This window comes from Dipodomys ordii, unplaced genomic scaffold (assembly GCF_000151885.1).
Source record: "Dipodomys ordii isolate 6190 unplaced genomic scaffold, Dord_2.0 Scaffold5, whole genome shotgun sequence".
In the NCBI taxonomy this organism is placed as follows: Eukaryota; Metazoa; Chordata; class Mammalia; order Rodentia; family Heteromyidae; genus Dipodomys; species Dipodomys ordii.
In genome coordinates, this window is record NW_012267221.1 from 30561827 (window position 1) to 30573927 (window position 12101).

Sequence of the window (12101 nt, forward strand, 5' to 3'; positions counted from 1 at the left end):
CCTCTGTACAGTATGTTCACAAATAAAATAAAATAAAATTAAAAAAAACAGATGAAGATAAAGCAGAGTGTCATCTAATAATCTAGAGAAAAATACAGGTAGCATAAATCTTTATATGCATTCACATATATTTCCCAAGTATACTTATCTGTCTTTTATAAAATAAAAATATTGTGTACATAGTTTTAAAATATTTTTCACCTATATAGTATATATTTTCATATTAATTACTACACATGTATACAGTTTATCTTTAAGAAGATGCTCATTAATGAATTTCTCATTATCTTTAGACCACAAACTCAATCTTTTAGTTATGAGAAATGACATAAAGAGTCAGGATAACATAGTCAGATCAAAAAAGCCATGAGGTAGAATTCTTGGAAAGTAAGAAGGAAAGAAAGAAGCCCAGCCCAGAACACTGTCCTTTGTGGAAGAGTCCTATGTTAACACTGTTTCCAGACTCTTTTCTCAAAACCCTTTATACTGACTATTATAGGATAGGTCTGAATGAATGATGGGGATTTTTCTAGGGATCATTTGATAGAGATTGTTACCTTCTTTGTAGTGATGATGATTCTTCTGGAAAGTAAAGGAGGTTTGTCCTGGATAGTGACAAAGTTGAAGAAAGTTGGCAGATACTCTATCCAATAAACAGTGGGAAAATCACAGGGAAGAAGAAATTGCTTTTGCCTTGACACAATGAAGTTCATAACATGAATGGGTGTTCCCGGTTATTTCCCTGGTCTGCATTTGAATGAATGACAGGCATTTGGAGATATCAAGAGGAAAGCCTTTACATGCCTTACCCCTCTGAGAGAAGGCTGCTTCTGTCTCCTCTTCTCAACTGTAAGCCATAGTTGTTACAGAAGCATAAGGCAGTTATTACATTATCTGCATTATCTGATGTCTTATTCAAATGTTACTAGGAAGAATATTAGATTTCTAATAAATTATACCTATTTCTCTTTCAGAAATAGATGACAAGAGGGTGAACAACATACAAGGAGAAGTAAGTCCCCTTTATATAATTGTATTTGATTCAAGAATACAATTCTCTTGATTTAATGTGATAAAAATGTAATATGTAACTGTTATATAAAAATTAGGTATTTTTAACTAAACTGAAAAATGGTGTCATTAATAGCTATGTTTGATTGTTACCTCGATTATCTGATGCAAAGAAAGCTCTTAAAAACTTATAAGATTCCCTTTAAAACATCTGGGGTGAGTGAAGAAACTGGAGTGTAGGAGGATAAAGTCTCTAAAGCTTGGGTATCCAGAACTAAGGAGTTCATTCACATACAAAGTCTGCAGTAGTCCAAACATTGTCATTTGTACCTCCTTCACACCTATCCAAGAAGTTCAGATAGAAAATAGCAACCTAGGTTTCCAAGGTGAACTGATGAAATAGAATATAGAAAATATGAAAGGAGCAAACTTATACTTAGAAATGTAATAATTATTAAATTGGATGCTCTGTATGCTTAATCATTTCCTACACAAGAGCAAGCATATTTTTAACAAAATACCAAATAAAATATATAAAATACCAACTAACATCTTGTAAGACTTTTAAAAAAAATCTCAAAACCAACCTGACATTACTGAAGCAATAGAAATCCCCTTCAAATGTCAAGTGCTCAAACATTTACCATAGATGTAGAGTCACCTGCCTTCACTGTGTAATAGACTTATGTCAAAGCATTCTACTCTGAAGAAATTTGTTTACACTGCTCTAGGGGTACAGTGCAATTGCACAGTACTCACCTAGTATGCCTGAGGTCTTGACTTTGATTCCCAGCACTACAAAAATAATTTTAAGAAGAATGTAGTTTATACTCTGCTCAGGTGATATGTGTTCAACAACTGTTTGCTAGATTTTTTTTAAAAAACTTTTAATTTTTAAGATTTTTAACTTCTATTATTTAAGGTTCCTTTTTAAAATTTTATTTTATTGTAAAGATGCTGTACAGAGGGGTCACAGTTACATGAGTAAGACAATGAGTACCTTTCTTGTTGAGCCTAGTTACCCCTTCCCTTGTTGTTCTCCTACTATCTCTTCCCTCCCCTACATCCTTCTCTCTTCCCCCACCTTCCCAAGGTTGTAAAGTTCATTTCCAATATACTGTCTTGTGGATATCATTGTTTCAATGGGAATGAGGCAATGTGTTGATTGTCTTCCTCATTGATGTAACAATATACCTAATATAAACAACTTAATAGGGAAAATATTTACTTTAGTGCCTAGGTTCATTCCATGGTTGCACATGGCATATGGGTTCTTGGGCAAAACAAAATGGGTGTGGGAGAATGTGGTGGAGCTTCTTCATCTTATGACTGACAGGAAGGGAGGATGCTAGGTATTCCCAAGGACCTGCCCACATTGACCTACTTTCTGTAGCTAGCTCCTACTTCTTAAAGTTGTCATCACTCCTTGAAATTGTGTCAACATCTGGGGACCTAGTTCCCAACCCACAAGTCTGTGTGGACCACTTTATATTCAAACCATACCTGGTAAATACCAAAGCCTTAGCAGTGACTTTGGCAGCAAATGAGTTTTAGTTTGTGAAAAGAAAGATGTCTGGGTTCAATTTATAACTTTATGAAACAGTTTCTCATTTCTTTCAAACTTTGATCATTATGTCTTGTCCAAGGCACAAGGAAAGCCTAGAACAATCTTGCCCCCAACAGTATGTCTTGTAACTATTTACACTCCACTTTTCAAAGCAAAATTAATTGCTCCACAATCTAAATCTCATTATGACCCTCACACTGCCTCATTAAAATATAAATCAACATGCTAGTAAGGAGTCTTTGTGACCTAATCTGATTGGAGTCTCCAAAAAAATATACATATAATAACATGACTATTTGTATAGTTTCATGTCATTTTGGAATAGAGTGTAAATTTTTACTCTGGTATATGTTCCCATTTTTATCATTTTAAAATTGAAGGGAAAATATTAATATCTTTTTTCCTCTTTTGTTCAAACTAGTTTAACTAGATAAGAAAGTAAAAGGAGTAATTTCAAGACAACAATTGATTTAAAAAGTATAAAATAGATTGTCTGGGGTCATATATCTCTTAAACCTTATTTCATATTTATATAATCTCTCCTTGATTAGAGTTATGGTTCTTCAAAGGGACAGTAGAAATGTCTGTGGCATGTGGTGCTGTGTTTTACCTTGGCGGAGCTGTAGGTACTGTCCTATTTGTACATCTGACACTTTTGCTCTTTTTTTTTCTGCCCACAGTCACAGAATGCATCCCCCAAGCAAAGGAAGCAGAGTGTGTACACACCGCCCACCATGAAAGGTACTGTTCAGGTACTGTTTTTGGTGTCCTGAGTGATGAGTAACAGCTGAGAGCCTATCTGTGCTCACAGACCATCCAGCTGATCATATGTTAGATCAGTTCTCAGTTCTACTACTCAGTCGTGTGATGTACAGTAAGACACTTAATCTGTTTAAAGCATACTTTATTCAAGAGTGAAGTAGATGCCTGGAGAAGCAATACCTAAGGGTCTAAGAATCTGGGAAGTCAGTTTTCAAAGTAATGACAAAAGATTTCTCTTTTACCTTTCATCACATATTAGCTTTGCGGAGATTTTTCCATAATCTTTAATTACTCTTGGCAGTGTTGGCAGATGTTGTCATTTTTTTTCTTGACTCATGCAAAGAAGAATAACTTGAATTTGGGGGGTGGTTTTGTGTAAAATGTCACCTTATTGCTTTATGTCAGTAATAGCTCTAAGAAACCTAATCAGACTATTATTTTCTGAACTTGTAGCAGCTGTTAGAAGAAACTAAGGATCTCAGTTCAGATTCAGGCATTTTTTCCAGAAATTTTTCCTCAAAACTGGAACTGCTAAAATAACATCTAAGTGGATCAGTATTTTGACCAACGTTTGTTCCAAGGAAAGCTTCTTTTATTTCTCACACAAAAATATTCCTGACAGGAGGCAGTCTGTTTGGTCCAGTGCTCAGGTTCCATGCTGGCGCTTGGATTGCTGGCTTCGGGCTGCATCTCTGCACTCTCCAGCTCCGTTTCAGCTGCAGAGAAGCCAGATGAGCAGCTTCGTCTGGAGTTTGGAAGGATGTCTAAATTAGGAGTGAAATTTTCCACTCTGTATTCTCTATAGAGTTGGAGGCTTTTCAGGGAGGTGGGATAGAAATCGCTCCATTGAAATGGCTGCTCTCAGTCAACTTCCTTCCTAGGAAGTTATAAAATACCACATTTGCTTGTGTGTAAGACTGTAGTAAATAATGTAGCCCTCAACACTGTAGTTTATTCCAAGGTAATTATTGAAACTACAAAGCATCCATCTCTGTCTGAAGATAAGTATGGCCATTTTTCCCGATGAATTTTTTCTTTTGTATTTTCAAGACACATCAGTTTTGTCATGAATGCAACAGTGAAGCCTCTATGTTCACTCATTTAATTATTTCCTCTGTTCTATTTTTGGGTTGGCTTATGCCAAATAAAGTATTACAGTTCTCATGTCCTCAGAGAGTAAAAAACAGTATTATTTATAACAGAAAATCTTAAGCTCAGAGCCCCACAGGGACGCTGCTGCTCCGTATATTTAGCTTTCAGATAGGCTAAGAATGTGGGATCCTAGCATTTCCGGAAGTTAGTTTGATTACACATTTTTCAAATGACCTCACCTTTCAACCTCTTCCTCACCAGACTGTCATCCTCTGGCAAGCATTTGTGGTCACAAGTTAAGGAAATTTTCTCTCAAGAAAATATCAGGGTGTTCATACCAGTCACTCATTTATATCCAGGAAGTTTATTGTGAGGCATCAGTTTCTGAGGGAAGAAAAAGAAAGCCAAATCTGCATGTTTTGTTCAGTCTATCTGTCCTGTAGGTCTAAAAATGAAAATTTAAGATAAATTCAGCAAAAAATAACATATGGTGTTTGGTGAGCATACTAGAAAGGTTCAATCGTAAGAAAGATGATTAGACAAAGGAAATGCTATTGAGATGTTACATTTGTTACTGCTATGGTTTGGGTAACTATCACCCAAAGATCTTTGTACTAAAGACCTCTATATTGTGAGATGGTGAAACCCTTGAGAAACAAAACTTTATAGGAGGTCTTTAGGTCACTGTGGGCATGCACATGAAGGGGGATGTGTGGTTCTGGTCCCTTCTCCTTCTTTTTGTTCTTGACCATAGGTGAGTGGTTTTCTCTCACTATATATTACCTGATGTCAAAACCGAAAGCAAATAAGCCAACTAATCATGGATTATCACCTCCAAAATTGTGTGCCAAAATAAATGTTTTCTCTTGGTAAATTAATTCTCTGAGGAACCTTATTATATGGAAAACTACAAACATAATTTCCCTCCAGAATTGTGCACCAGTTGAGCTGAATTCTAAAGAAATGTCACCCTTGTGGACCAATGGACCCATTGGATTGCTGGTGTGGGGTAGGGTGTGGTCTGTTAGTCAGTTGATTTATGGCTCACTTGACAATATTGTATGCTGCAAATATAATATATAAGTATAAGAACTTAGGAATGGGTTTCTTAGCACAGAGTACTCTTCTGGATTATCCAGTACACTTACCTCTAAAAGTCAGAATAGGTCTACTTCATCTGGCCATGTTTCTATTCATAGCAATATAAGTACTCAGAGTAGTAAAGGAAATTTAACTAAGGTAATTACCAAGTGATGACTGAAGTTTGGCCATGTTCTCTTGGATTTTAATTTACTAGACTTGAAGCTGATACAGATAATCAAAAGTTGCAGTTTACTCTACTTTTCCAAGTCTAACTATTGGCCAGAATGAGATATCCAATCATCTCTATAACATGCCTATCTCTTGTGTCATAGATCTCTCTCATGGAGAACATAATTGTATTCAAATTTTTACATTTTCCACATCAAATCAATTTCACTTCTACTGTTCTTTTCACAGGAAATGGAACTGTCATCTGCTTGAGTTCTGGTCCCCCAATTATTCCGCCCTATGTCTCACTTTATGTCACAGTTGAGCACCAGGTCTTGTGGGTCACAGCCTCTTAGATTCTATCTCATCCACTTGAGCCACAGTACCACTTCTGGCTTTTTCTGAGTAGTTTATTGGAGGTAAGAGTCTCATGGACTTTTCTGTCCAGGCTGGCTTTTAGTCATGATCCTCAGATTTCAGTCTCCTGAGTAGCTAGAATTATAGGCATGAGTCACCAGTGTCCAGCACAAATGTAGTTTTAAATAATGGGGAAAAATAAACCAGCACTCTACTGCTGGCAAAAGAATAATTTCCTGAAGATCTCTACTTTATTTCTTGGAAGCCTACTAGTAAGATTTTTCTTTACTGAGTTCCATTGAGATATGTATTTACAAATTTTTGTTCTATTTGTTGCTATTTTTGGAAATTTCTTTTTTTATTGTGAAAATACCGTACAGAGGGGTTACAATTACATGGGCAAGATAATGAGTACATTTCTTATCAAGCATTGTTGCCTCTTCCTTTGTTTCCCCTTCCCATCTCTTCCCATTTCCCCCCCTCTACCTTACCCTCCCCCCCCAGCCAAAGTTGTAAAGTTCGTTTTTCGACATAACGACTTGTACATCTCATTGTTGCAATGGGTCACCTGTATCCCTACTTAAATGATTTGTTTTTTCCCTTCTCCTCCACAAATTATACCAACATCAAATACCGTGAAAGCAGGGGTTATACCGTGGAGGAGCGACATACAAAGCAACAGGAAATTTCTTTAAGTGACAGATATCTAAATGTTTCCAGACTTCTATTAGAACTTGGTCTTTCCTTGGTGTAATTAGGCTTGCATTTAGTACTTTCTCATTCATTCTTGATCTCCTAACAAACTCCATTTTGCCTAATCATTTTAGAAATGCACCACTCCAAGTCAACCTAATCATTAAAGTGCAACTTGATCAAAAGGGGATGGAAACTCTAATTACGCCTGAACTTTCCTTCATCCTGGAAAGCTTAGTATTATTAATGCAACCCAAAATTGTCTTAGCTACCATGCGGGTTGTTGACAAATAGTGATCTGATTATAAAATCTAAAATTTGTAAGGCTTATTCATCTATTTCTTTTCAGATACTGCTCTTTAAAATTCTCTTTGAAATAGTAAGCCTTTTGAATCAGTGTGGCCACTCTGATAGGATGCTATAACTCTATTGCCATCTCAACAGAATTTTCTGTTACAATAGAACATCCATCCTCCAAGGATGGATGTAATCTTGTTGCTGCCTCCACAGATGGATGTAATCTTGTTGCTGTTATATCAACACGCCATCATGCCATATTTTGTATCCTGATTCTATCATCCATTTTAATTCCAGTTACCAAAATATTGTGCTATGTTTAGATAAGATAAACTATCTTTTCTATTTTTTCTCAAGCCTGTTATAGATGTATCAAGCAGCAGAACTAAGAGACAGCCCTGCAGCTCATGTACCTCCCTGTGGTCACACTGGTTCCCTTGAATACCACTATTTATCAGTTACCATGTCACCTTACTGTGCCAGACTCCCATCACTTCAAACCAGAGTTTCTCATAAACACTGATGTTAGACAGGTTATTGAATTTTAGACACTTTGTGCTGATTCCATTTGTTCAACTGTACAGATGAGTCATAAACTTAAGATATATGTTACAGATAAAAATGACACAAGTTAAAGTTTGTGTAGAAAAAGACTTCATTTTCCATTATCCAGTGTAACACAATGTTTTATGATTATATGAGGAAAAAGTTCTGCAGATTATCAACAAAATGATAGTTGATGACTGAATGTCTCCATGTACTCCTCTAGTGTTTGTTTATATGATGGTCAGCCTGTAATTTACAGAACAGCCAATTAAATTATTGTTGGATTGCTTGAATCATGTTTTCAGAAAAGCAAAGTGAATTTGAACTTTGGGGCAGGAAATGGCTGACTCACTTCCACCCCCATTGTGTGTGTGTGTGTGTGTGTGTGTGTGTGTGTTACCAGAATTCAAATGCCTTCCACTGATGAGAGAAAAGCAAGTGCTATTGATTTCAGTGGAATTGTGAGCATTAAACAAAGCTGCTTACTGAAAATGAATGTTGGGTAGCAGATCCTATTAGTTTTATATTACTATCATTAATGCAGAGCAAGCCAGATATTTTACTTCTCAAAAATATCATTTTCTTATCATTCACTGTGATTTCTTATAAAAAAAGATTTTTTGCTACTTCAGTACCCAGAAATTGATAGGTCAGATGAATCTTTAAGTGCTTGAGGCATTTTATCCTCTGAGTTTTGTTCTTTTTTCCCCGGTGATAGATGTGACCATAATACTGTATCTCTTCTCAGACTTAAGCAATTAGTACAAAGAAGCAATAATCCAAAGAAGAAATCAAATTGGCCCTAAAAGAATGCTAAATTGCTTTGTTTGTTATTGAGGGGGTGGTGGGGCATAGTTATTGGAACTAGCAAGAATAGGACCTGTAAAATGACTTGCAGTCATGTAAGCTGCTGACCGTGGCAATTCATGGAACCCAATTTGAAACCACTTTGAGGAACAAGCAACCCGAGTTCAAACCTCAGTCCCAGCCCTAACAAGCTGTGCCATCTTCAAAAAACCAATAGCTGACTCTGTCTCATCACTTATTTGTAATGTGGACATGATACCAGGCAGGGGTGCTAAAGGGGCAAATCGAAGCTGCACACTTAAAGAAAATGCTTAGAACAAGCACATCCTATGTGGACCTGTTTTAAATAGGCCTGGGTGGAGTATGAAGCCCATCCCTCCCCCATTTACACCCAGGTCTGCAGAGTGGGGTAAGGAGGATTTGAGGAGACCTGGGGTAGGGGTGGGAGGCATTGAAGATAAAACTACTTCAAGTTTGGTCTCCTCCCCCATGGGATTTGAAAAGTCAGGCTTACAGGTGCCTGGGCCCAAGAAACATGTAGATGACCTGTCCTTGTCACCTTCCCTCCACTTTCATTTAATTCAGCTTCAGGCAGATTTGTGAAGCTGAACTTTGACCTTGTGTTTCCTTATAAATAAAAACCAACTTCCCTTTCTTGTCACCTAAAGACCTATTACTCCTCACACCACATATCCCTTAGTTCCCAGCAACTAATATTTCTTTCAGGGATGTTGATATTTAAATTAGTAATGTTTATATCTCCCAAAAAAATCCCAAGAAAAATAGAATGGTTATTGGTATATTAAGGATGTTAAAACTTGTTATAGGAGGAATACTGCCTGTCAGAGCAGGAAACCATGATCTATAAGTACAACTATAATAAGGCAACACAGATAAATTAGCAAAGACTATGTCCAATGGTGATCAAATATCTTCCAAATTTCAAATCACTTATAATTATGACTCAGAAAGTCTTGACAAGAAATCAGTAACCATGCTGTCCTTGTAGAGTGGAAAGCGGAGACCCGGGGAGAAAAGGCAATATTCGGGCTTCTCATGGAGCATTCTCCCCCACATTGTGGTCTTTTTAAAGCACTTTTATCCTTCCCTGTGGGTCTTCTAGGTCTCTGTCACATTTGCTTTTCTAAACCTTGGTTTCTTTTGTTTGGCTAACTCAATTTGCTTTCCGTGTAAGGGTGTGCCTTATTTATCCAACTCAAGAAACACTTAACAGATTTCTAGATAGCAAGGAACATTCTAAAAATATACACAAATTGTGCTTCTTTCTTCAAGAAAAATGACTATGCATCTATTTCTATCCACTTCCGCTACTCCTCTCTAATTTCTTCTGCTGAGTGTTAAGATTATCCCCTTTCCCATCTCCTTGACTGTGAAGGGTACAGTCAGGTTAGAGAACTGGCTAACAATGCTGTCATCTTGGAAGCTACTAGGATGTCTTTAGCTCTAAGATCAACATTGATAGAGTGACAGGAAAGCAGCTTGCTTTGATATTGAGATGAATGAAACTTCACAATTGAAATCTGGATCCAACCATTTTTTATCAGGTTCATGTGATGTCACTTAAACATTTGAAAGGCAGAGCACCATTTTCCAGCATGACTCTGCCCATTTCTCTATCTTCACTGCATGTTTTTAAATTAATATTGCATTTAATTCAATAATATTGAAGTTTCAAAATTGTTTCCTATCTTGGAAGCAAGGGAAGAGATGAATTTTGCATTCGATTTTAGGAATGTATCTCCAATGTATCTATTTTAGGTATGTATCTAAGATGTCTTTAGACCATTCCCTAACATGCAAATGGTAACATCCAACTGTGTAAGTGCTGGCATTCCACTGTCCCAAATCACAAATGGGGAGTGGTACAACCAAGTGCTATGAGACAACGATGAGAAAGCAACGTGCCTGCCTGCAGAAGACTCGGCCTATTAGACGGAAGGGCACACCACTGTCAGATCGTGGAAAGAACAGTCATCTTTACACGTATGTATCCGGAGAGTAAGGTGAACTAGATACTTCACAATGAAATATTTACATAGTTCATGCCATGCCATTTAAATTCCTTCTGTGCATTCAAACTGGCAAAGCATTTCCAATGCCACTGTAACATAGATAGTTAAATCTTGCACGAGTGTTATGACAAGCCTGTGCTACGCATCCCAATACACTTGTCAAGGAGGTCATTCATGGTGGAAGATTTCCTCAATGTGACCAAAATAAAAGGAGTAAGTAGATAAAGTGACTCTGTGACTTCAAATCCATCTTTATGGTGCTGACACGAACTTTGAGATCTTTCCAGAAGAGGAAACAAATAAGGGAATTGGAACACATATAGCTGACAGAGCAGGTCATTATCTCAGACCTATTCCTTCTGGGGAACTATAGAAATTGTTGCCAGGCAGCGGGGACTTTTACCTGTAATTCTAGCTACAAATAGGGCTAAGATCTAAGAATATAGGTTTGAAGTCAGCCTGGACAAAAAAGTCCTTAAGATTTTTTTTTCTGGGGGCGGGGGGAGGTCACAGGTTGTGGGCCTGAACTCTGGGCCTGGGTGCTGTCCCTCAGCTCTTCACCTCAAGGCTAGCGCTCTACCACTTGAGCCACAGCACCACTTCTGGCTTTTTTCTTTTTGCTTATGTGGTGCTGAGGAATCAAACCCAGGGCCTCAGGCATGCAAGGCAAGCACTCTACCACTGAGCCACTTTCCTAGCCCAAGTCCTTAAGATTTTTATCTCAAATTAATCACCAAAAGCCAGAAATGGGTTTGTGGTACAAGTGGTAGAGTGCTAGCCTTGGGCAAAAAAGATCAGTCCCTGAGTTCAAGCCCTAAGCCTGGCACCAAATGAACAAACAAAGAAGAAAAGAAATTGTTGTCTCTGTCATCACTTGAAGAGAGAGCCATGTGGTTTCCATGAGATGCTTACTCCCACTCCACATCATCATAGGGTGACCTGTCTCATGAGGCTCGGTGTTGATTCGATTTGTTTGGAACACTTGCAAAACACACAAAAATTCATCCACATGTCTGTTCTGTAACTGCAGAAGAGCCTGACTCACTGCAGGGCGGGGGGGAGGGGAGGGAGAGGGGGGGAGGGGGAGAAGGGCGGGAGAACGGGAGAAAGAGGAGGCACAGTAGAGCCTGAGAGGGACAAAGGTGGTTTGGGGCAGTGACTGATACTCTTATTTGACAGTGTCACAAAGACCTTGCTGCTAAGCAAAGCCTGAATAGGTTGCACCTACAGGAGTATATCAGTATTACCTTCCACTACATTTGGGAAACTTTGTGCATTTGTGACAAGCCCTGCTTTACATCTGGCTTTCCTCTTAATAATAATACTTTTAAATCAGAAGACATTCCAGTTCGAGTTACACATTTCAAAAATGAAATTTGTATTTTAGAACAGTTTTAGAATCACAGAAAACTTGAGAAAATGCCACCAAGAATTCTCGTTTATTCCATACTCATTAATCCTCACTGTCTATAACTTTAAATAGTATGACACACTTTTTATAATTAATAAGCCAGTACTAATAAGTTATTAAGTTATTCAAGTCCACATTTTATTGTTCTTATTTGTATTTGTATTTTTTTTAATAAATTTTATTTTATTTTATTTGTGAACATACTGTACAGAGGGGTTACAATTGCATGGGCAGGATAATGCGTACATTTCTTACCAAGCATTGCAGCCTCCTC

At 37.6% G+C, this 12101-nt stretch overlaps 1 protein-coding gene across 1 annotated transcript in view; it reads left to right on the plus strand.

The window, feature by feature from the left end:
• The window catches only part of Ppp1r1c (protein phosphatase 1, regulatory (inhibitor) subunit 1C), a 100409-nt gene that overhangs the window by 60113 nt on the left and 28195 nt on the right, over positions 1 to 12101 (plus strand). The window contains exons 3-4 of the mRNA XM_013028705.1: positions 975 to 1012; positions 3259 to 3319. Coding sequence (XP_012884159.1) covers positions 975 to 1012; positions 3259 to 3319 — 99 coding nt within the window. The remainder of the gene's footprint in view (positions 1 to 974; positions 1013 to 3258; positions 3320 to 12101) is intronic.